This window comes from Wolffia australiana, chromosome 8 (genome assembly GCF_029677425.1).
Source record: "Wolffia australiana isolate 7733 chromosome 8, ASM2967742v1".
Taxonomy (NCBI): Eukaryota; Viridiplantae; Streptophyta; class Magnoliopsida; order Alismatales; family Araceae; genus Wolffia; species Wolffia australiana.
The window spans coordinates 14,446,102-14,473,318 of record NC_135842.1 but is presented as its reverse complement, the minus strand read 5'-3'; the positions used below and the strand labels follow the sequence as shown (position 1 = coordinate 14,473,318).

At 39.9% G+C, this 27,217-nt stretch overlaps 1 protein-coding gene across 1 annotated transcript; it reads right to left on the bottom strand.

The window, feature by feature from the left end:
- On the bottom strand, positions 1-24,740 carry LOC144706762 (Guanylate-binding family protein). The gene is given in 16 exon segments (XM_078579784.1): positions 1-404; positions 1,436-1,707; positions 2,389-2,601; positions 3,361-3,618; positions 12,441-12,608; positions 13,140-13,205; positions 13,303-13,322; positions 13,411-13,470; positions 14,219-14,304; positions 14,418-14,545; positions 14,620-14,677; positions 14,757-14,874; positions 15,201-15,239; positions 15,317-15,386; positions 23,205-23,307; positions 24,248-24,740. Coding segments are annotated over 16 exon segments (1,899 nt in total). The 5' UTR covers positions 24,349-24,740; the 3' UTR covers positions 1-265.
- Between the last annotated feature and the right edge of the window lie 2,477 nt (positions 24,741-27,217).

Sequence of the window (27,217 nt, the reverse complement as noted above, 5' to 3'; positions counted from 1 at the left end):
TAATTAACCCACCGTGCAAATCTTAATAAATAAATAAATATGCACACTTAACATCTAATTGCCATCAAGTCATTATACACAAACAGCGGTTGAAGTAAGCAACCCCAGGTCGTGGAAACAAGATCCAGCATTCCAAAACCTTAAAAAAGTCAAATTTCAGGTAATGGTAGTGGAATTTTCTGCAATGATACTAGTTTTAAAAATAAATAAATACAAAAAATCCGCCTGTGTTTTTTTCAAAAGTCTGATGCCCAGCAAATTTTGTTTAGTCAGTTCGTGGGCGATTTGGACCGCTTCGGCGATTATTATAAATGGGTAATAAGGAATTTGAGCTGCGCCTCCACCCACGGCAGCGCAAGTAGAGAAGCAAAAGAACTATTATCACTCCAATGGGGATTACCCACCTGCAGTAGACATAAATAAAACATCACTTCAAAAAAAATTCCACAGGTACTCAGATCTTGAGCGTACTTAATAATCACACCTATTTATCACATTAAGAGGGTCACCGACTTTGGGTGATCTTAATTTCTTCAAAAGAACATTTGTACTAAACAACTCTGAGGATAATTCTTTTTAGTTGCAACTTTAATGGTCGCAAAGTAACTATAATGGGAAGAACCCACCTGTAGTAGAAACCATAAATATGATATTACTTCATTATTCAGGGAAATAACTTAAGATAGCCGCAATTTTCATGTTTGATCAATTGATTAAAGAATGTTCTACTTCAAACAAGTCAGCCTAGACTTCCAGAGTTAAATTTATTAATTTTTCATTGCATAAATATTTCAAGGCATTTCTGCAATCAAGATGTTTCTTGTTGTTGATTAGCCATTATGTCAAAAAACTAACCCGCATTGGGATCATAAAATCGATCATTCTGAAATATTGAACAAAAAAATCCAACACAAACAGTAAACTCATATAGGTGCCCCAAACATAATCACTTTGAACTCGGGGATTCATGGGAAGAAAACGGCAAAAATCATTCGTGAAAAAATATCATTGAATATTGTCAGCTAGTAAACGTATGCCTCAAATCATTAGCTTAAACAAAACTATATACTCACTAAATAACAACAAAATTTATCCAAAGGTAAAATAATGATAAATATTCCAAACTCGGTTATTGAGCAGACAGTAATAATATGCTCCTGTTTCTTTTGATTAATCATGGATAAACACGGAAAAATACTAATAAGTTGAAACCAAGCTCGGAGTTAACTTGTTTACATCTAAATTGACACTTGGTTCATGAATCACGTTGCCTTGTATAATTAAGAATATCACGATCAAACTTTGCGTAGGGGGATATCAGAACGCCGCATAAAGAAAATAAAATAAGAATTTAAAATTACTGTTCAGAAAATTTTCAAAAAAAAATATACTGTACAGAAAAGAGATGAATGAATAACAAAATTTTTGGCGTTACCTGTCAAGATCAAGAATGGGGTTATAAATTATAGTCTCCCAGGTAGAGACGATGATATGCCACGTAGGGTTGTAATAGAGAGATTCTGAAGACCAGAACATCCTCGTGTATATCTCTAAAAATATAAAGAGAATCCATGCGGCAACTTCAAGCAGAAAAAACTTGACCACAAACCGGCCAACAACTACCATGATGAGAGAGAAAGTGACCAGCCAATTGAAGAGCCTCTGGTTATATTCCTTGATGAAAAGGCTTCGAGACTTCTGAAGCATCTGTTTGAGTAAGTATAGAGAGAGAAGTTTTCAGTTACTTATAGAGGGATATCATAGAGAAAGTCAGAGATAGAAAGAGACAGTGAATTTAACAAGAATATTAGAGAGATGATAAAATACTGCGCAATATATTTCTAAAAGATTGCGCGGGAGAGAGAGAAAGTAAGAGATAGAGAGATACCTACAGAGTTTAACAAGGATATTATAGTGACGATAAGTTACCAATGGTTATACTCCCAGAAGAAATAGTGAGTAAGCATGTAAAAGGATAGTGCGGTAGGCAGTGAAAGTAAGAGCCAGAGAGGTACATTCTGAATTTAACAAATATAAAAGTGAGACAGCAAAAGGTCCAAGCAATGTACTTCTAACTTAACATGCATTTTGTTTTTGAAAAACTAATTTAACAAGCATTTTAAATTATTCCGGGAGAAAGTAAGAGGTAGAAAGAGATAATTTAAGAAAGCTATTAGAAAGACGATAAAATCCCAAGCAATATACTCATACTTTAAGAACGAACATGCATTTAAAAATATTGTCCGGGAGAGAGAGAGAGAGAACGTAAGAAGTAGAGAGAGTCATACTGTATTTAACAAGTATATCAAAAAGACGATTAAGTCCCAAGTGACCACTCCTAAAAGCAAGTAATGGGTAACCAGAATCACGCTAGTGTAGTTCTCTAACCTTTGTCATTTTCTGATCATAGTCAACTCTGTGAGGCCCAACACACTCGACTTGGAAGCTTTCATTGCACCTAAAAAGACCGGCGTTGAATTTTGCTAGCGTGGGAAGTCTCTGGAACTGGAGCTGGTCCATTTTTTCCTCGCACGTGGCATATAACCTCTCACAAAGCCTTGATGAATGATATTCATTCGCCAAGACAAAGTTTTTGTAGAGCTGGAGGAACTCAAAGGAAAAACTGCCAGTTAAAATTATATTTCCTCTGTAATTAGAGATAGATACTCTTCTTAATGAACTGAATGGAAGTATGAGAAATAACTAATATTTTGTAGTGATAAAATGATCGGAGTACTTTGGATTATGGAAAAAAATATGGTTAAGTTTTCGATAAGAAAAAGATGCAGTAGAATTTAAACGCCAGAAATGAATTAAATATGCATGAAGATAAGACGGAAAGAAAATTAAAGATACTCTTCTCAATGTACTGAATGGAGGTACGAGCAACAATTATTATATTCTAAAAATAAAATCATGGATAAGAGTTGTAAACAAATACAGATAGGTTCATTACATTACGTCACGAAATAGCAAAATTTGAGGAAAGAAAATGATCTAACGGAATTAAAGTTGCCCTTCTCAATATATTGATTGGAAGGAAAATAAAGATATTCTTTCCAATATACTGAATGGATGAATGAGTTATAATTAATATGTTTGAGAAAATAAAATCAGGGAATAAGAGTTCTGTAAAAATACAAATGGGTTCATCGCATTATGTTAAAGATAATGAAATTTTAGGGAAGAAAATGATTCCGGAGAAAAAACGACTCAGAAGGAAATTGAACAGATAAGGATCGAGGAAAAACAAAGAATACAGAAACAGAAATATATATAAAAGGATGTTTCAACTGATAGATGATAGTTGATGTTTCTGAAGTGAAACCTAAAAATTGATCTAATGACACGGAGTCGTACCTTCTGAATGCCCTCCTCAAGCTTTAGAGCAGATTGCTTAGCATGATTATGGCCAAAATGCTGCTCGTCAAAAGCTATCATGGCTCTGTGTTGTGCTTCAATATGATCATTTTCCAATGCGGATTCATCAAGCGGTAGCTTAAGGCTTTCCATATGTTGGCCATAAAGCTTCAAACAACGTTCTACAACCTCTTTATTGAAAACCTCTACCAGGGAACCCGTTGATGGAATCTCTCCTTTGTTCAACGCATCAAGGATCTAAACATATTGAAATTTCTGAGATGAGTCCAAAAGTTCATTTCAAGTAAACAAGGTCTAAAGAAATGGGTTGAGCATGCAGATATCGTAGGGGTCAGTGGAAAAAATATCGACTTCAATAACAGTAGAAAAGCGTCAACAATTTTTCCATTACTACTGTAAGCAAAACTAGAATAATTCTCAGGGATGAAATTTTCTGCAGTCAACCACAAACTGCCAACGTTGATTATGATGTTGACACTATTTACAGGTGTTTCATTGTGATGTTAATATTGATGGGGGGTGGTTGACAATTTGCATTGGATGACATGATGAATTCAATGACAGGTCTTATGGTCTGAGAGGAAAATCCATCTGGAGCCAGAGAGAGAGGGAGGGACAGTGAAACGATGGTGACGAGGAAAACGAATGCCTGATCTGGTGGTTTGTGCGGAGGGTGCTACGGGGCAGTCATGGATGCGAGCACAGTCAGCGTGGTGGGACAGAGGTGACGGGCTTGGTTGGCGGTGGCGATGACGGTGGCAGCAGAGAGGACGGTGGCAGCGGTGGAGCGAGCTGGTTCTGATACCATTGATAAGAACCTTGATCTAGGTTTGCATCGGAAGGAGGGTAGAGGGCGAGGCGAGGTAGACGTTCCCAGGGTAGGAGAGTCGAAATGGGAATGATAAGAGGGGTCGATCAGATGGGGTAGAGGGGTCAACCAGGGACAAGCCGGCTGAAGATCCGGTGAGACAATCACAAGGATCGGGGATCGTTGGACGGTCGATGGTGACGAGGAAAACGAATGCCTGATCTGGTCAGGACCGAGACGATGAGGTCGAGATAGTGAGCCACGAGGCCGATCTTATCATTAATCTCGACTGCCCTCCTCAAGGGAGGGCTACACATATTTATAAGAAAAGGAAGCAATCTACCCTAGACATGAAATGACTAAAATGCACCTAGTGGGCTAAACTTCCTAAGATACCCTTTGGGGTAGAGGATCGTATCAGAGAGAGAGCAGGGATAGGCAAAAAGATATATGAAAATCAACCCTAATTGAAACGTTTGACTAGTAAAAACTATCGTTTTTGGAATTTTAAAACATACACTGTTACGATCCCCATGGAGATCTAACAAAAGCAAGAAATGGGACGAGGGGTAGAGAGGAGAATAGGAGAGATGGAAGAGGTAAGAGAGAAGAAAAGAGAACGATAGGTGAACAAACTCTCAAGAACCTCCGAATCGGGAGTTCTTGCCCTCACGAAAGCCAAATACAGCTACTCGTGCCAAGAAACCACAGGGTAATCATTCATCAAAAGTCCCTCTAATGACCTTACAAGGGGGTATATATAACCCTACTATTTCAAGAATCAGTTATCTCATCAGGACTCTAACAATACTTCCCCCATCGGCAACAGCTTGTCCTCAAGCTGTTCAAGACGATCCCCTGGATTCATTATTGGACTGCCAGTTGACGTTGGAATGGGTCAAGCTGGATCCTAGATTGGGTTGATGGCTGCCTTGAAAACAGAGGTGGTGATGGCATTGTTTTCGGTAGAGGTGCATCCAATGGAGACGGCTGCAGCCATCATGTAGCGCAATGGTGGCAACAGTAGAAGAAGAGGGCTTGCGATGGTGACTTTGGCAGTAGATAAGAGTGACGTGCAGCGCAGAGGCGGCTGACGGTGGTAGCATCTCAGCTGGATCATGACAGAAGAATGTTGGGTTGATTGTGGCCCTGGGTCATGGATGGTATTCTCCTGTAGGGCCTCAAGAGGTGGGCCCAATTTTGAGTGGCCAGTGAGGGCCTTTCTTTGCTCTGGCCCAAAGTTTAGGACATGGGCCAATCGTGCAGCCCGTTCTGGCAGATGGGTTTCACGAACCCTAGTTTGCGACGGACAGTCATTGTTACAGGTGTGTCGGTGGCAATGGCAGTAACAGCAGCCTGTTGTCATGATGGCGGTGGCGATTTGGCAACAGTGGCTTGGTAACTTGATTTCAATGGGGGAAGGGCGAGCACAACGGCTCTGTTGATTAGAGCTATCTTTGTTTTATTTTTCTCTTTATATGTGATGTAAATGGGCCATGTCTTATAAGTGGTCCATATCTATGTTTAGTGGCCCACATAACTTAAGTATGTGGGCCCCACGGACTCTGTAACTGGCTGGTATTAAATCCAGCGTGGAAGAAAGGTATGAGTGCCTTGTTTTTGTTTGTTCAAACCCTAGCCGCCAGATATTCTCTGCTCTCAGCAGAGAAAGGAGCATCAACAGGGGAAGGAAGAAGGGTCAGAGTATATCCAACATGGTATCAGAGCAGTTTCTTGTATAGGACGGAGGTGATAGTCTGCCACGTCCGCACTCTTTGAGGTTTGTCTGTGGCCCCCTCCTTGTTCCTATTGCTTCAGCTTGTTTATTGTGGACAGTCTAGAAGGAGACTTCACAGTTCAGCATGGCTAAGGAGAAGGAAGAAGTTTGTTCAGCAGAACCGCAGTCAAGGGTTCTGGTTTTTCCAGATATTGAACCTAAGTTTGATGGGTTTAATATTTATGAATGGAGTAAGCTCATAGAACTGGCTATTGAGGGAAGATTTTTAGGTGATCATCTCAGCAGAGAACCAGTCATGAAAGAACAGCCAGGGTATAAAATATGGCCGGCAGAGGAAGCACTTATTAGACAATGGATCCTAGGCACTATGGTTCCAGAGATGAGGAAGAATTTTTTGTATGTCAATACAGTAAAGGAATTGTGGGAGGAAATCCAGAAGAATAGTGCCAAGCAAAACAATGATTGGCGACAATATGACTTAAATGCAAGGGCGGCACAGGCAAAGCAGGGTGAAGATTCAGTCATGGTGTATGCTTGTCGACTGAAGGCAATCTGGAGAGAGATAGACCATTTCTGGCCAGTGGAAAATCCTCACTCAGCAGAGAGAGGGTTTACATTGAAGCAAAGGCTATTCTCTTTTCTCATGGGTCTCAATTCAGAGTATGAGAACGTGAGGAGCCAGATACTCAATCGGGAGAGGATACCAGACTTAGATCGTGCCATTGGCATGGTAGCTGAGGAAGAAACACGCCTACGAGTTGGTTCTGATACTCAGAAATCAACCCAGACTGTATTTGCTGTTAAGAAGATGGATGTTCGGCCAGCAATGAAGAGTAACACCCCAGGTCAATCTATGCAGCCGAATGCCAACCTGAAGACGGCACCAAGTCAAGTGCAAGGAGCTGATCCACGGGACGAGCTATTCTGCAACTATTGCAAGAGGAAACGACATACCAAAGAGACATGCTGGAAGCTTGCTTACAAGAACCAGCAGTCATCAAAGAATGTATATGTTGCTACTTCGTCAGAAGGTGGAGAACAAGTGCAGTCCAAGGATCAACCGTCAACCTCCCTGACCTGCTCAGGTGATTCTTATATTTTTTGTGGTACTACATCCTTATCTGTTACAGATGGCCCCCGGTGGATCTTAGATACTGGAACAACAGACCATATGACACCTGATCGTGCCAAACTTATAAATTATAGAAGTGTTGGAATTTCTAAAAGAGTTCTTACAGCTGGTGGACGGTATCTCCCGGTGGTTGGAATTGGTGATGTTGCATTTAACAAGCTCGGGATTTTAAAAGAAGTTTTGCATGTGCCAGAACTTAAAGCTCATTTACTTTCGATTCAGAAACTTGTTACTGATACTGGATGGAGATTTATCCTTGATCATGATTCATGTTTTCTGAATGACAATGTATCGAGGAGGAAGATTGGATCCATTAGACGGGAGAAGGGACTGCTGGTGTTGGAAGATTGCGCTTCAAAGTGCTTCTCCTCAGTGCAAAGTTCAACTGGCTGGTGGGAGAAGATTTATATGCTCCATAGGAGGATGGGGCACCCATCTTTTGATCTCCTTAAAAACTGCTTTCCTACTATGTTTACTGGAATTAATCATAGTACTCTTCCATGCGAAGCCTGTCAGTTGGCTAAGCATAGACGGTCTTCTTTCAAATTGTTGAATGTGAGATGTTTGAAACCTTTTGAAATTATTCATAGTGATGTGTGGGGGCCATGCCCGATATCTAGTTTGTCAGGCTGTTGTTGGTTTATACTATTTGTTGATGATTGTATTAGATTTACATGGCTTTATATGCTCAAGTCAAAGGCAGATATTCCCCAGTTTATCCTGAACTTCTGTGAAATGATTCAGACTCAGTTCGAAGTTAGTGTCAAACGACTCAGGACGGACAATGGTAAGGAGTTCTTTAACTCAACTGTAAGTTCCTATCTTTCAAGCCATGGAATTGTCCATGAGTCATCTTGTGTTTATACACAGCAGAAAAATGGACTGGCGGAGAGGAAGATTGGGCACATTCTCTCCTCCGCTAGGTCACTGCTGTTTCAGGCAAATATGCCGAAATATTATTGGGGAGAAGCAGTTCGGACTGCAGTCTATCTTATAAATCGAACTCCAGCCAAGACTACTGGTCTTCGTAGTCCAAGAGCGTTGTTGATGCATTTCTTCCCAAGTGCTAGACTGGACACAGGTCTTCCACTGAAGCTCTTTGGGTGTATAGCCTACGTTCACGTCCATGGTATGTCAACGGGCAAACTTGACCCTAGAGCGTGGAAGTGTGTGTTTATGGGGTACTCTAGTACTCAAAAGGGGTATTACTGCTATCATCCAGTAACTCGGAAGTTTTATGTTTCAGTTGATGTTACATTCACTGAAGGAGCTATGTTCTATTCAGAAAAAAATGAAATGGAATCTGAACAAACCAGAAGGTTAGAATCTAATCTACAATTTCTTGTGATACCCAGAGACAAACGTCTGGACGAAGAACCATTACATGGAGATCTTTCAAGGTCAACCATTGAGTGAAGAGGAACCGTCTAATGAGGAGGAGACTTCAAGGGAGAATCCAAGAGAACAAAGTGTCCCTACACATCAAGAAGAGATGCCGCCAGCAGTGGAGGATGAGTTGATAACTGTGGAAAGGGAGCAGACAGTAGAGAGAGGTGAAGATGATCTGGGGTGGCCAATTGCTTTACGCAAGGGAATAAGAAGTTGCAGAACCGACAGCAGGTACCCACTGGCAAATTACATTTCTTATGAAAAATTGAACCCAGGATACAAAGTTTTTGTGAATTCATTAGTGGGTACACAGGTGCCAAAGAATGTGAAAGAAGCCTTACAAAGTGTTGAGTGGAAAATGGCGATGGATGAAGAAATGGAAGCTCTTAGACGCAACCAAACTTGGGAGTTAGTGGAGCTACCACCGGGTAAGAGACCAGTGGGCTGTCGATGGGTGTACACTACAAAGTACAAGGCAGATGGAACACTTGACAGATATAAGGCTAGGCTGGTGGCCAAAGGTTACACTCAGTCCCAAGGAATTGACTATTTTGAGACATTTGCTCCAGTTGCTAAGTTTAATACTGTGCGAATATTAATTGCTTTGGCATCTAAGCTGGGTTGGAATCTACATCAATATGATGTCAGAAATGCCTTCCTGCACGGGGAATTGGAAGAGGATGTATATATGTCCATTCCACCCGGCTATAAGTTAACAAACCAAGTGAACGTTGTATGCAAGCTAAGGAAGGCATTGTATGGGCTCAAGCAGTCTCCTAGGACCTGGTTTGGGAAACTTGCTTGGGCAATGAAGACACTTGCTTACAGACAGAGTAATGGAGATCATACTATGTTCTTTCAATTCAGTTCTGATGGTCGACGGACAATCTTGATTGTCTATGTGGACGACATTATTATTTCAGGAGATGATGAGGATGGAATTAATACCTTGAGTCAGAATTTGGCCAAACAATTTGATATCAAGAACTTGGGAAAGTTAAGATATTTTTTGGGAATTGAAGTGGCATATTCACGTGAGGGGATATTCTTGTCACAACACAAATATATATTGGACTTATTGGAGGAAACAAAGATGATTTCCTCAAACCAGCGGGGACACCAGTTGACATCAATGTAAAACTGGATCTTGGAGATAACAGTGCACCAGTCAACAAGGAGACCTTTCAAAGGCTAGTTGGTAAATTGATCTATTTGAATCATACCCCTCCAGACATTGCATATGCAGTGAACCAGCTGAGTCAGTTCATGAATGACCCTCGTGAAATTCATATGCAAGCAGCGCGTCGTGTATTATCTTATCTAAAAGGTACAGTAGGGCAGGGTATACTGTTGACAAGAGCTGGAGAAGTAACACTTGAAGTGTACTCGGATGCAGATTTTGCTGGCTCTGTTGTTGACAGCAGATCAACTACAGGGTATTGTGCATTTATTGGAGGGAGCTTGGTAACCTGGAGAAGCAAGAAACAGGATACTGTATCTCTCTCTAGTGCAGAAGCAGAATATAGAGCCATGGTACGTGGAGTATGTGAAGCTGTGTGGATTCAAGAGATTCTTGAAAAACTTGGTATTCATTCAAAAGGGAGCATCACTTTTTATTGTAACAATAAATCAGCTATAGCCATTGCCCAAAATCCGATTCAACATGATCGAACCAAGCACATTCGGCTGAATAGACATTTTCTAAAAGAAAAAATTGAGGCTGGAGTCATCAATCCAGTGTTTGTGGGATCCGCTGCACAAACGGCGGACATCTTCACCAAAGGGCTACCAAGACCGCGATTCCAGCAATTGATCGTCAAGTTGAGCATGATTAACATTCATACCCAACTTGCGGGGGGTGTTGATTAGAGCTATCTTTGTTTTATTTTTCTCTTTATATGTGATGTAAATGGGCCATGTCTTATAAGTGGTCCATATCTATGTTTAGTGGCCCACATAACTTAAGTATGTGGGCCCCACGGACTCTGTAACTGGCTGGTATTAAATCCAGCGTGGAAGAAAGGTATGAGTGCCTTGTTTTTGTTTGTTCAAACCCTAGCCGCCAGATATTCTCTGCTCTCAGCAGAGAAAGGAGCATCAACAGGGGAAGGAAGAAGGGTCAGAGTATATCCAACAGGCATCGATGAGAGTGGACGGAGCAATGGGCAGGGCCTTGGCCTCTGCAGTACAAGGCTGAGCAGCGGTAGCATCCTTGGTTGCATCTCGTTGAAGGCGGAGAAGGAGAAGTCTCCAGTAGCATTTTTGGAGGTGTTAGCGATGGCGACCACGGTGGACTCCGCGACTAGGGTTGCAGGTCCAGCCATTGTGTTTTGCTCAGTTGCTGGAGCTTTTGCCAAGGCAATTACAGTTGCTGGAGCTTTTGTAGAAAGCAGGGCGACATTGGCGGAGACCACTGCTACGGTGGTTGAAGCGACAACGGATGTAGCGTCTATAGAGGATGAAGCAGCGGCAGATAGAACATCAGTAACACCAGAGTTTGTGGAAGTTGTGGCAGCGGCAAAGAAAACGTAGGTGACGCCAGTTCTTGGAACGGTGATGGTAGTTTTGGCATTTCCTAATGCGACTCTTGCAGACGATGCATTGGAATGTCATCTTGGGACAGCTGTTGGAATGTCACCTAATGCAGCTTCTGCAGAGGATGTGTCTGTGGCAGGAGATCTTGGAGCGGCTGTTGGAGCTTCGCCTGATGCGGCTTCTGCAGATGACGTGCTGGCGGCAGCAAATCTTGGAGCGTCGCCTGATGCAGCTTCTGCAGATGACGTGTTGATGGCGGCGAATCTTGGATCAGCAGTGGATGGAACTGCTGATACGACAGAAACGGCAGCGATCGCCGCAATCTTCTTTTCCTTCTTGATTGGTTGAGGTTGACTGTAGATTTGCTTCAATTCCAACAACTGCTCTACATTTTGCAGACTTCGCCGGATGCTGGCATACGAATCCAACTCTGTTGCCACAGGTTGCAAGAACTTCGGCTCTGATACCAATGTTATGATCCCCATGGAGATCTAACAAAATCAAGAAACAGGACGAGGGATAGAGAGGAGAATAGGAGAGATGGAAGAGGTAAGAGAGAAGAAGAGAAAGCGATAGGTGAACAAACTCTCAAGAACCTCCGAATCGGGAGATCTTGCCCTCACGAAAGCCGAATACTCCCGATTCGGAGGTTCTTGAGAGTTTGTTCACCTATCGCTTTCTCTTCTTCTCTCTTACCTCTTCCATCTCTCCTATTCTCCTCTCTATCCCTCGTCCCGTTTCTTGATTTTGTTAGATCTCTATGGGGATCATAACATACACCTTGTTGACAGTGAATGGTGATGTCTACCACCTGTCCCACCGCCAATGATGGATTTCTTAAAAAATTCTATGCATAGTTTATGTTGATAGTGACGAAACATTTGCGACTGTTGACAACATCATCATTGAATTGTCAACATCTCAAAACCAATGTCCACCATCAACTTGATGGGCCAAACACTCGCAGAGATCTAGCTGGCAAGCAAAAGCTGGAGGAGAATAATGGCAGATGTTAGGTTTTTTGAAAGCGAGCATTAAGGCAGGGACCCCACAGAAATGGCACGAACGTGCATCCCACATAGGAAATCCATCTTCATGTAATAGAGTCACGAAGTCAATGAAGATTAAAATGCAGACGGCATGAGTTCACAAGGAGGGGAGGAGAACCAACAGAATGAAGTAGATGAAGGCACATTTTGTAGGAAAGGTTTCCTTCTTGACTTTGCTCTACACCTTGAGTGGGGCTGAATTATTGAGACTGAGAAGTTTTTACTGAAGAAGAGAAAAGATGTCCTACTCCAGATTTAAATATCAATTGGACAGCTCAGGAAATTCGGGGACAAATCAAAATACCGAAATCATACCGAAATTATTGATACTGTGTTTATCAAGGACTCAAGACGAAGAGACAAGAAAAATAAAAAATAAGTAAATTATACGAAGGCCAGGAAAGAAACCTGCTCAAGAAAAGATACGAACTCCTTCCCATTCAGCATCCTTTTCTGGACAAGTTTGGGACGCACTATTGACGCCACAAGCTTTTTCAGTTGTTCCCTTCGTTTTACATAACCATCGTCAAGATCTCCATCATTCAAGTCACAAAGCCTCGTTCTTTGCAAATGTGGCTGGTTAACAAAGTTCAAAAACAATGTGAGTAAGAATAAAGATAATACAGCACAATATAGTGAAGAAATAATTACAAAATACTCTCTAGTAAAACATTGGGAGCAAGTGATAGCAGAGAGATGTATTTGGGAAATGTAAATTGAGTATATCACTTGATTTAACCAGGGTAACAAATCCTACAGTAAGATCCTTCAATTCCTACAACTTAGAAACCGAAAAAATCATCATTCTGCTTAGATGTGAAGCTGAAAGTGGTGTAGATCCTGAAATATATGTCTATTGAGAAGAGTTCTTGAAAGGCATAGGTGGGGGGCGATAGAGATAAAGATAAAAGAAACCAAATGACAACAGGCCTGGATCGGTGTCTAAGGTCTCCCTCCCAGGAATGATCTCTCAGACATTCAACAAATAAATCTTGTCTGCCCTCTTCAGAAAACAACTATAATTGAAAATGCTGCAAATACCCCTGGACCAAGGTTGGGGATCCTAACAAAAACTAAAATAGATTAATTTCCTTTATAAAAGGTTACCTGTGGTAAACTAAAGGCTGTGCTATTATCACCCATAGCTGCCAACGACTTGCGTATCTGGTTAACCTGTTTTGGCAAAACCAGGATAAAATAATTTTTTTATGAAAAAACAGGTTAAAAAAATAAAAGGAAACATCTTGACCCCATGGGCAATGAAAATAACCTGATCAATATTCTTATCGCCTGCAGAAAGATATAAACCACTGATTCAGCGCTTGAGATAGTTTGATAAGGCTTTGATTAAAATATGTGAGGATTAAGTTGTACAAACCATCTGGATTGGGAACCTCTCTGAGCGAATCAGTGACCATCTCTTGAACTGACTTGCCCTCTGTTCATCATGAACAGAAAAAGTAAAATTGTGATCTCAAAGAAAAGGAACCACCAAATCATAGAAAAAGAAAGAAGCATAAGAATTATGGCAACTTGTAATGGAAACGGATAGTCAAATAACTTCATATAATATAGAGTTTCACACTACTACAATATTGGAAACTGAAGTTAAAACTTCTTTGTCCGTGTATTATTCTCTTCTAGACTTCTTGTCCACAATTATTTTATTCGTGGGACATTTTCTCAGCCAGAAAAAATTAGACCACACAGGCATGAAAATTGACTAATGGCATGCATTTGGCTGCACTTAAACGTAACAATTGGTCTACCTCATGGAATTTGAACACACCAATCATTGCTGATGAGAGCCAAAAGTATCTCAGCACAATAATAATTTGTTGCTTTATAGTACAACAGGAACTGAACGCAAGATGATAAAATTCACAAAGATGAGCCTAAATGCCGTCGTATGAATATTCCAAGTCATCACAAAGAATTCAAATATTTTCCACGAATGTTCATAGCTTATGAAATGAAAAATCAAGCAACTTCCACGATTAATTTATTGAAGTTAGGAGATTGATTACATAAAAAGTAAACGCTAAAGTTTTAACAGACAAACACAAGATAAAGGATTACATTACACATTTTTTTAAGGATGAATACTTTAAGATAAGAATAATTAAATATTTTAACTCTGGAATAATGGATAATGCCAGAGGACATGCCCGCACAAAAGAACTTACGAAGAAAATCACGTTGGATTAGCCACAAAAGCTTGGCAGGTTCAAAGGCCACATCTTGTCCCTGATGAAGGACTTGGTTATTTCAACTGCAACTCCTAATAGCAGATACTTTGAAGAAACAAACATGATATGATGATTACCTTCACCCTGATTTCCACCGGTCAATGACAAAAAGATAGAAAAAGTATGTTAGCCTTGCAGTGCATTTGTTTAAATGCAAAGATAGTATCTTGGAGTAGAGCTGATGATCAATAAAGCAGACCTGCCATAGAACTCTTCTGCAAGTTCAACAGCAAAGGATAGACGAGAAATGTCTGCTTCACGTACCTGTCAAAGAAAGCTTTGGTTATGAATAAGAGCTACCAAAAATAATAATATTTCTTTTTCAATTAAACACAAACCGTCTCAGGAAGGTTGTATATGAGTACGGAACTAAGAACAGTAGCCAAAGCAAAAATCCTGCGAAATGAAGAAAAGATTCAAGGCGATATTTAACAGCAGAGCGAGATCAGGAAAGATACGTCCGCACTCAACTGACCTGTCGTCATACACATTGGATTTCCCAACACTTTCAAAACCTTCCGTGTCAAGATAAATAATTGATGTCTTTATTCCATCAATTACCATTTCTGATGGAGCGCCCCACACCCAAATACCTGAGATTATGGGGAAAATTGTTAATAAGGGAAAACAATGCAATAATGGGAACTACATTAATGTAAAAATATAAACCAACTCTCAACATAAACCAAATGACTGGTAATCCCCATTGATGGCGTCATTATGATAATATTCTTTAGATGAGACACTTTATGATAACACATTTATATTTCTCCTATAAATGCACTATGGATCTAAAGTTAGGAAATGATGTACAAGGATGAACGGGAATGAGATAGATGAAGTATGGGATGCTTGATAATGTGCGTTTTACACTTGAATAGCGACCAAAAAGTCCACGCTGTAATGCTTATTCATAAACCTTTAGTCTTTGTATCTCGCATATGCCCCACTCCAAAACCTGCAAATAATTTCAAAACAAGATGTGGGCTTGTGGATAGGAAAGGAGGATGATGAACAAGTTAATAAACTGCACACCTTCATCACAAGAGAGGGAAAGGAGTTGGTTAAGGAGAAAGGACTTTCCAGATCTGTAAGGACCAATAACCTGAGACAACGAGGGATTGAATTAGAAACCCAAAATGTACTATGGACCAAAATTGATAAAGAATATCATTGTGTTTGTCAACCAGTCTATCACATCACAGGTTGTGTTCGTACAATGGATAAAATCTGCAGACAATAACTTGGAAAATTATGAACTGACAAAGACAAGAAAAAATAAAGGAAAGTCCACAAATGAACAGTCGAATTTTATTTCCTTGACAATAGAAGGCAAAGAACGGCCAAGGCAAAGACTTTTTTCTATTTACATATTTACAACAATGACCCTACCCCTTTTATAGGGTCTGGAAGTCACGAAATTACAGGATAGTTCTAGAATTAGAACTTTCTAGATAATTAGAGCTAATGGGCTTAATTCGTACAGGCCCACTATAGAATAATAAGAGAGAGAAATATTGGAGAGAGAGAGAAGAGAGAGAAGAGAGATCTTCTTCAGCTGACAATCCTCTCATGTAAATGACAAGATAGACTGCAAAGGTTATGCTGAGACACTATTCCTGATCTTATTTTGTCATAAATTCTGAGCTTTCACTCAATTTCTTTTTTTCTAATTAGGCGGATTAATTTTTTTTGAAGAAAACTAGGCGCATTAATGAATACAAATCTGGATAAAAATCCTACCTAAGATCGATTGGCCATTCTCCCCCAGTCATCAAACAGAATTCTATTTGGAGAAACATCTAACAGTATTTCGGCTAAACACTCCAAGGGGATTCGATTGTTCCAATTCTGACACCGTTGGCTATCAAGATAAAGACCAATTTTTCATCTTGGGCAATTTGAGAAAAGATGCTTGCAAAACCCTCCATAGTCCCTCGATATCTTTCATCATCAATGATCTGGTACAATTGTAGCTTAACACTTATACATATTTTACATCATTTTCAGACCTGATAATCCAGAAAAAATAGACAAAAATAGAGGCTGATACCATCACTGAAAGGAGAATGAATCATATCAAGGTCATTTGATGGGTCCAGGAAAGAAAGAATTTAGGTCCTTTGAACCTTTCAATATTTGAGATAGGTGAGAACTCCCGCTGCCCTAGGATTGAATTTCGGGCTTAAATTCACATACTTTGATTTGAGTCCATCAGTCCTAAATAAGAAGATAGGTGATTAAAAAATTGCATAAAACACCCAACTAACGAATTTAAAGGGCATTCTCTCCTGTCTTTTAACAGAACCAATAAAAAAACTGGAAAAATGGTTGTGGTACCAAAGAAATGAAGGATACGAGGTTGCAGGAAACCATAATCCACCTACGCCCTCTAGGAGGAACACAGGATGGGTGGAAGTGGATAGGTGCATCCTTCTTTGTTCAAGATGCTTATGCAAAGCTCGGCCGCAGACAGAAAGGGGAGAAACCGAGGATCCTCTACGAATGCCACATCATATGGCGACAAAAGTTCCCCCTTAAGATGAAAATTTTCTGTTCTCTGCTCCTCCGATGAAGAACAGTGACGAAGGTTGCTCGGAAGAAATGGCTCCCAGAAGCTTCGGCATTGTGTGCTGTGCACAAACGATGATGAGGATTACGCTCATCTCTTTTTTGTTCCGTTGCCCGAACGGTATGGACCTGTGAACCACTCAAGGGGGTGGATTTCTCATCAGAGGTGGCTTTTTGGGACTCAATACAAAGTGGAGCACCTAGAGGGCGAGAGGGCAAGGTTCAGCCCTTTGCAGAGCTATGGGCACTATGGCTGCAGAGGAACGGAGTCATCTTCAACATACGGGAAGCATCGACGAACGCAGTGATACAAACAGCTGTGGGTTTTACCGCTGCATGGTGTAAAAGCCCAAGACCAAGGCCCTAGCCATACTTTTAGGCCCTACATGTTCTTATTGAAAATATATTTTTATCTCACTGGGAGAGTCACCAACCTTGTGTGATCTCCCCTATTTTTTATTCAAAAAAAATCATTTATTTAATTTTTTCTCCAGATATTGGGAGAACTAATTCCATAAATGACCTAATTTGGCTGCATCCTAATGCAGTTATCTTCAAGAGAAGGGAAACATCAATGGAAAGCAGTGTACAGGTGAGTCTAGTCTCAGTTTGGATTAGAAGGACGTGAACGGAGAGTGTGGGGACTCTTTGGGCCATTTATGAATGTTGATCACCAATGGAACAGCTATCCCCAGGTCACTCTTGCTAGAAACCCTAGGGGTAGCAGGATTGAACAGCCACACAATTACATTGACATTCCTGGTTTAAATACCAGGTCATGGGTACACGAATTTGGGCTAACAGCAAGGCCCATTAGTCTGGAAATAGGAAATAGTAAAAAAAGGAAATAACAAGAAATAGAAAGAGGTAGAATAAAGATAGACTATCTCGGCTGACACATAACACTACTGGCCCTCTTTAGGGGAAAAAAGAAATACACCTATAATTACTGGCCCTCTTTAGGGGGAAAAATCCTGTGTTCACACGCGCATTACCGGAGCGCACGTATGTGCGCGAACTACCTACCACGAGCGCACACATGTGCGCGATCTATATCACACGCGCAAGTACACGCGCTCATGTACATGCGCCCCCGCATCCCCAGCTTGGAATACAGCCGATGAAATACTCCTCCGGGAACTCCTTTGGTAAGTAGATCAGCCACCTGATGAGCTGACTGAATATATTTCATTTGGATCACTTTGGCATCAATCTTCTCACGGATAAAGTGTCTGTCTATCTCGACATGCTTAGTTCTGTCACGCTGAATTGGATTGTGAGCAATATCAATAGCCGATTTACTGCCACAATATAATATTGTGGGACTATCTTGGGATATTTTGAGATCCTGTAGAATGCCTCTGATCCACAGAATTTTACAAATTCCCTTAGCAACTGCTCTAAATTCCGGTTCAGCACTGGACCGTGATACCACCTTCTTCTTCTTGCTTCGCCAAGTGATTAGGCTTCCTCCCAAAAAAGTACAATATCTGGTTATTGACCGTCGATCCAGGACAGATCCACCATAGTCTGCATCAGTGTATGCCTCCAGTACCAGTGGTGCTCCTCTTCGAAACACTAGACCATGTTCAGCTGTACCCTTCAAATATGCAAGTACCTTAACTGCAGCCTGCATATGATGTTCTCTGGGATGATGCATAAACTGGCTTAGCAGTCCCACTGTAAATGCAATATCTGGTCTAGAATGTTGAAGGTATATAAGTTTGCCAATCAACCTCTGATACTGACTTCGATCAACTAATGGCGCTTCTTCACAGAGCCCAAGTTTCGAATTTGCATCAATGGGTACTGGTGATGGTTTACAGTTACTCATGCCCATTTCCTTCAAAATATCGAGTACGTATTTTCTCTGAGAAATGAAAATGTCACTTGGGGAATAGGCAACTTCAATTCCCAGAAAGTAACGTAGCAAGCCCAGGGATTTTATGTCAAAGATTTGAGAAAGTCTCTGACCTAGAATAAAAATTTCTTCTTCATTGCTGCCAGAAACAACAATGTCGTCCACATATACAAGCAAGACAGCTACTTTTCCATTCACATTTGTTTTTACGAACAAAGTATGATCTCCATTGCTGGGTTGATATCCCATACCTTTTATAGCTTAGGAGAACTTTCCAAACCATGCTCTCGGTGACTGTTTCAAGCCATACAATGCCTTTTTTAGTTTGCATACATGGCCCTTGCAGTCAGACTGATAATATCCAGGCGGTAGATCCATATAGATCTCCTCATCTAAATCTCTGTGAAGAAATGCATTCTTAACATCATACTGATACAGTTTCCAATTCACGTTAGCTGCCACTGCAATCAGAATACGTATCGTGTTCAGCTTTGCAACTGGAGAAAATGTTTCAGTATAGTCAATCCCATATGACTGAGTATATCCCTTCGCAACTAATCGCGCTTTGTATCTTTCCAATGTACCATCAGCTCTGTATTTAATGGTATATACCCATCCGCATCCTACTGCCTTTTTTCCAGGTGGTAAGATAGCAATTTCCCATAAGTTATTCTTGATCAGTGCATTCATCTCCATATCCATAGCTTCTTTCCACTGTGGACTCCTCATGACTTCATTCACTGTCTTAGGTGTAGGGATTTCATCAATTCCAGCAAGAAATGCTTGGTATCCGGGAGAGAGATGCGAATATTGAACAAACTGTGACATCGGGTATAGAGGAAACTGAGTACACTTTCTCTTCCCCTTTCTTAAGGCAATCGGCCAACCTAGGTCAATTTTTGGCAGTACTCCATCTGTCAGAATATTTTGTGTTTCTTCAGTCTCAATTTGTATTCTCGGAATGCCCCCCATTTCAGTGTTATCCTCTGCTCTCTCAGCAGAGTTATCACTCGTATTTGGCTGCATGGACACCGGGTCTCCAGCTTCACCAGCTTCTGTAGTCTCCACTTGGCTGTCAGATTGTTCTATATCGACTTCCCCTGTAATTGGTGGTAACTTCATAACTGGTAATTCGATTCTCCCACCGTCTTGAATTCTGGGTTCAGGATAGTTTTCACCAGATGTGTTCCTGGATGCCCCATAATATTTTTCAGATTCATTGAACGTAACATCTAGGGAAATAAATATTTTCTTGGATGGCGGATGGTAGCACTTATAACCTTTTTGAGTTGGTGTATACCCAACGAACACACACTTGAGAGCCTTTGGGCTGAGTTTGTCGGTAGGATTATGGATGTGAACAAATACTGTGCATCCAAAAATACGTGGCTTCAAGCCTGTTCTCAGTTTTACATGAGGGAAGAAATGATTCATAAGGTCTAATGGACTCTCATAACCCAATATTTTAGATGGCAGCCGATTAATTAAATGTGTAGCAGTCAACAAGGCTTCTCCCCAGAGAAACTTGGGTACTCCCTGATGAAGGAGCAAAGCTCTAGTTGTTTCTACAATATGTCCAATCTTTCTTTCTTCAACACCGTTCTGCTGTGGTGTATTAACACATGACGACTCGTGGATAATACCATTATTCTGAAAATATTCACATAGTGTTGTATTGAAGTAATCCTTGGCATTATCTGACCTGAATTTCTTGACTAGTACACCATACTGTGTCTTCACCAGAGCAACAAAACATTTAACTATATCAGCAACCTCAGACTTGTATTTTAGAAGATAAACCCATGTCAGGCGAGTACAGTCATCCACAAATATTAGGAACCATCGAGCTCCATTTAATGATGGTATGACACACGGTCCCCATACATCGCTATGCACAAGATTAAAAGGATTAGTACTTCTTTCACTCCTCCCCTTAAAGGATGTTCTTCTATGTTTAGCATACTGACAGGAATCACATATAAGACTGGATCGATCCACATAACGAGCAAACACAGGAAACATTCTTCCCAATAGTTCAAATGACGGATGTCCCAAACGAGAATGAAAGAGTTTGATTTTCTCTACTATAGGAAGACTATCTTTAGGTACTTCCTCCCTCCACCATCAGCACCACAGCAGCACCAACGTTCATGTTCAACAAGCCATTCTTCTCTTCAATTGGTCCAGTCCTTCGGTTCAACTTCTTGTCATATACAAAACAGCCAGAGGAGTCAAGTGTTAGACTGAGTGAAGAATCTTTAACCAACTTTTGAGGAGAAATTAATTGGGCTTTAAGCATAGGAACATGCAAGACATTCTTTAGGAGTCCTAGACCCTTGATCTTAACCGTTCCAATGCCGGTAACTGGGAGTGTCTCTCCTCCTGCTGTCAATACACGACGACATCCAGAACATGCAGAATACTCCACAAATTTTGAGAGGAAAGGTGTCATATGGTCAGTCGCTCCAGAATCAATTATCCACTCTGTAGATTGATGCGAATTATGGGCAACAAGAAAAGAATGCTCACCAGTGCATGTCATTGAAGTACTTGCCGGACAAACCATATTCTTCAACCTTTCCAGCTCCTCCTTGAGTGTGTAAAAGTCATTAAGAGTAATATGAGAGCCATCATCTCCACTCGCATGGATGTGCTCTCTGGTAGCTGTCTCCTTGGGTGAAAGAGAATTCTCCTGTGTTTTTGCAACATGAGCTTGGGTTTGTTTGGGTGGTCGACCATGTAGATCCCAACAGTTTTCCTTCTTGTGGCCCTTCCTTTTACAGTACGAACATACCCACAGTTCACGGGCTTGCCAAGTAGGCTTTCCTGAATAAGACTTGGAAGTCTGGTCATTTGCTTCACGTGAATAAGACTTTGAAGACTGTTTTTTGGTATTGGCCATAAAGCCAGTGCCAACTTGACCAGTTGAGACATGAGATGGCTTGATACAACATTCTTCTTCAAGCGCAAGTTGTATAGCTTGCTCCAACGTTGGAACTTTCTCCCTGTTGAGAATTTGACGCCGCCATGATTCATAATCTACGTTCAACCCCATAAGAAACTTATACAAATGGTCTTTCATAGTATAATGCCGGCAAGAACAATCAGTCTCCGCAATAGGCCTGTAAAGATCCATCTCATCCCATAGTGCTTGAAGCTCACATACATACTCCTGGACAGTTTTATCTCCTTGTTGAAGAAGCACCGCCTTGGTTACTAGTTCATAGATGCGCCAATCATTGTTGGTTTGTGGACAGCTTTTGTGGATTTTATCCCAAATTTGCTTTGCAGTGGAAAGTAGAAGATACTTAGGAATGAAATTTCCTTGCCTGCTGTTAAGAAGCCCTTTTTTGACGATGGCATCTTCTGCTTTCCACGCTGCATAGCGGGGACTGGTTGACAGTACCTCCTCAATCAAATGATGATTTAGTCTTCTTCCTTCAAGCACCATTTCAACGAACTTACTCCAGTGTAGAAGATTCAACCCAGTATATTTCATGGATTCCGGTATCCCATGATTAATTAGAGCAGATGGGTATACACCAGCAGATATCTCATGTCAATGCTGAGCAGATTGCATATCATAAGACTCAGACTTCTTCTTTGCCATTCCCTTCCAATTCTTGACTCAATCACTAGTCAGCTCCTGGCGAGGCAATGACAACAAGACTCGCGTAGAATACGGTCAGCAACTGAGCTGACGAACACCACAGACAAGAACAAACACCACGATTCCCGCAGTGTGACGCAGCTCCTGAGGAACAAACACCAACAAGAGCCCAGCAATCGCAATATCTCTGGGTGCAAGAATATGAGTACGACAAGCCCGGAGCAGCCTCTGGATGTCGACCTAGATCGCAGACCAAGAATGTGGATGCTCCGAACGTTCTTCACTGGAAGATGTAGCCTCCACGAATGATCTTCACTGGAGAACGCTTCTGAGATCAGGAATACCAGCAGGCCACGGACAATCAGAACGACCAAGGTCAAGACAGATCGAGGTCAACCACAAACTGCTGCTTCTCTTCAAGCTTCCCGCTCGAACAACAAGACCACAGCCTCCTAGACCTCACAATAAACGCTCTGATACCATGTTGATCACCAATGGAACAGCTATCCCCAGGTCACTCTTGCTAGAAACCCTAGGGGTAGCAGGATTGAACAGCCACACAATTACATTGACATTCCTGGTTTAAATACCAGGTCATGGGTACACGAATTTGGGCTAACAGCAAGGCCCATTAGTCTGGAAATAGGAAATAGTGAAAAAAGGAAATAACAAGAAATAGAAAGAGGTAGAATAAAGATAGACTATCTCAGCTGACAGTGAATATATAGATTTATATATTAATCATATCCAGAAGATCATTGATCTTGGGTGATCTTCCTCTCATTATTCATAAAATAAAACAAAATGACCTAATAAACAAATTTGAGTTCTGAAGGATTAAATGAGCACATAGAAAGATATGTTAGGTTGACATGGCTTACACCAACTGCTGCTATTGGGATGGTAATCCTCTCAATCGCCTCCAGGCCATCTCTTGAAAGACGAAGTTTTGTGTGCCCAGAGTCAGGTTCAACAATTGGGAACCTGCAGAAATTAATTTGGCATGATATACAGGTCATGATCAGAGAAAATAAGAGTTTACATTTTAATGGCATGGAAAAATTCTTCGGAAAAAAATAATATGCAAACCCAAGTGTATTAATCATATCAAATAAAAGTTTCTAGATCAAGGACACCCATCAAGAATTTCACAGTATATCACAGACTGGCCCTTTCTCTTGCCATTCATTAGATGTAGACAAACTTAAGCAGAAAATGACAAGATTATAATAAAACGAGGTGAATTATAATATTTTTTGGAAAAAATTGCAAAATCCAACAAAAGGGTTTATAAGTTTTCATTCTCAGGGAAGAGCGGAAATACATGGAAGCCCAAATTAATCACAGAAACATCTGCATAGAATTTTTCACATATTCTGGAGCATCAATAATCAGTTTTTTAATTATTAAAAAATACTGAACTACAAGATATTTCGCTACCTTTATTTATTTTCTTAGAATAGAGCTAACTTCTATTCGGGGCTATTAAAATAAAGTCCCTACTTTTCAACCGAATTCAAATCCATGAGCTACCATCCTCCGTTCATGTGACAATAAAATCACCTTCCGGAAGATTCGTTAATTTTCAGGGAATCAGTTTAAAATGCAGGCAGCGTGTCATTCTCTTCTCATAACCAGCCCAAATTACTTCTTCTTCACCATTTAAAGCGCCGAAATAAGAAACCATGAGCAGTTCTTCAGAAAAAAACATGGGCAAAGCTGAAATCATCCGCTTCTGGCCCTTAGCATTACTCACGTACAAGAAATAACAGAAATATTCATAAAAATTGACAAAGAATAATTAAATAGCTCATCTGCGATGAGTACAACGAAGCTAAACCCAAAGATCAGTCTCCATTTTGACAAAACCAAGTTACCAGAAAAAGAAACGGAAGCATTCAGAACGCAAAGAAATGACACTTACGCCCGCCTGAAATAATCATCAGAAAACGCCAAGCCAAACTCCAAGAACAGCAAAGAGAAAACCAACCCAACAGGGGCAATCCATCCCCAATGCGGCCCCATCACTACTTCACATGAACAAAACCTTCTCCGAAAACCCTCAAAGAAAAAAGACCCAGAAGACGGCCGATGAACAGGGGGAAGCCCCCCTTGGAAGACGTTTGATCTACCCCGGCGACATAAGCGGCAAGAAATATGAAGAGATATGAATTGAATGCTTGGAAGAAGGGAAAGAAACGGTCTTGTTGGGAAGAAGATTTGCTAAAAAAAATTGGGTTTTTCTCTGGGAATCCGATGGATTCAAACGACCCAAGTTGGGATTTTGAGAAGAACGAATGGGTTTTCTCTCAGTTTTTCTTCGGCCTGGATCTGAGTTCCGCCTGCATGGGGAAGCGCAGGGAGGGAATCTCAAACATGGGTCATCGCATCCAACGGTCCTTGCTCATCTACTGCTATAGAAAATATGCTCATTTGACATTATATGGAAAAAGGGCACAGTTAAATATGTGATTAAAGAGAAATTAGAGAAGCCTGGCTCAGGTTGTGCATAGAAAATACATTAGTATTAACCATTATAGATGTCGACATGTTGGTTTTCTTTGTCTTGGATATATGATCATATCAATAAAAAATAGTCTCATTTGACATTTTATGGAACAAGGCCAAAGTTAATTATGTGATTGAAGAGAAATTAGAGAAGCCTGGCTCAGGTTGTGCTAAGAAAATAGATTAGTATTAACCATGGTAGATGTCAACATGTTGGTTTTCTTTGTCTTGGATGTATGATCATATCAATAAAAAATAGTCTCATTTGACATTTTATGGAACAAGGCCAAAGTTAATTATGTGATTAAAGTGAAATTAGAGAAGCCTGGCTCAGGTTGTGCTAAGAAAATAGATTAGTATTAACCATTGTAGATGTCAACATGTTGGTTTTCTTTGTCTTGGGTATGATCATATCAATGAAAAATATGCTCATGGTTAATCATATGGAAGAAGGTCATAGTTAATTATGTCATTGGAGAGAAATAGATAAGTCTGGCTCAGATTATGCTTAGGAAAGAGATAACCATCATAGACGTAAAATGGTTGGTTTTCTTTACGTTGGATATTATACTATCAATGGAAAATATGATCTTGATTAATGATGTGAAAGAAGCCCACTGTTTAATATGTGATTGAAGAGAAATAGAGAAGCATGGCTCAAGTTGTGTTTAGAAAAGAGATTAGTAATAACCATTATAGACATAAAAAGGTTGGTTTTCTTTTTGTGTTATACCATCAGATCAATGGAAAATACACTCCTGGTTAATGATGTGAAAGAAACCCTCTATATTCATAATATTTATCAGATCATGAAAATCTATTTAGTTCAATCTGAATTTCTTATATCTATCAAATGTTTTGGTCAACATCAAAAGAATGAATGGTTTGCGTGGAGAAAGAGTATTAATTCAGAAAATTTTATCCAATAAAATTTTGTGACAAGATCATTTTTCTTAATTGAAGTGTAATATATTTTGTGTACACCCTTCAAAAGGATTGGGAAATCTTTAAAGTCATATTTGATAAGTTATTGATTCTATTTACTCACTTTATAAGGGCTATATATATATATATTAAATGTCTAGTTTAAATTACTTATTTCTTTTATAAAACAAATATACACAAGACAAGACAATTACACATAATTAGTCCAGATGGTAAGGTGAATACTCCATTAGGGAGCCTGCACCTTGAAAGTTGTTCAAAAGACACAAAGTTGACATGCCATAGAGGGCAAAAAACCTTTACGTATTTGAACTGATTCTATAACTGTTTTGAGGGTTTCAGGTGTATTCTGTTCGCCTTCTTATCTACTTTTCAAACAACCATTTTTTAAATATCTAAGTTATAAAATATAAAATTGACCCCCAAAATACCCCTCCTACTTTGACACTATAGCTAATCTAAAAATCTACGATGGTAACATCCGACATATGCCATAAATCCAACATATTCTCTTAGATTAAGCATTTATTATCAAATCTTGGTGTGATAAACAATAGATGTGGACTATATGTGAGTTTTGAATTGAAATTTTCCATTAAAAGCTAAACAGTTTTATACTATTTAATTAAAATTTTTAATTTATTTAAAATCTTTCTTTCTTGTTTATAAATTTATAATGGTTAGAAAATTGTACACATTACTGATGCAAGTATCATTTTATTCCAATGAAAAATTTCAAATAGATACCATTCAATTGTAGTCATAGTTAAATCATATAAGGTTTGGTGCAAGGGAATCAACAACTTCATAACAATATTCTTTTATCAATAGCTTTTTTTGAAAGATGTATCACATTCCACGTGGACTCCAAGCATATTGTGATTTTTTTTAATTATTCATTGAAGACATCTAATTTTAGTTTTTTGAAATATTAAACACATTTAAAACATCTTATCAAAATTCATATATCATGTGTTTACAAAGCTCACATATTGAATTTTGAATTTAGTTATAAATTTATAACTTTGACCAAACTCTTTTTGACATGAAACATTTAAGTAAAAAGATGCTAGGGTTTTCTAGATTTGAAGTCTGAAGTGATATTTGTGTAGCAAGAAGATTCCAAAAAAATGATGGGAATATGTGGTCAGCATGTGAATCATACATTCTGTATCTCATTAAATGTCCATTGATATAACATGTACTCATAATCATGAAGTCTATGAATGCATGCAATGACAAAAGTAATTTTGATGATATTGTTTTAGGGAGAACCATTGTCTTTAAACATGCATTATGAATATTCATATTGAAAGATACTCAAGAAGTACAGTGAAAGATCACGATAGAATAACGTTGTCTAGTCTCATTCATATGATGTGGGTGATTGATCCCCTATCCATTAGCGTAGAGACTAAGAACAGATACTGAGTACTTGGGG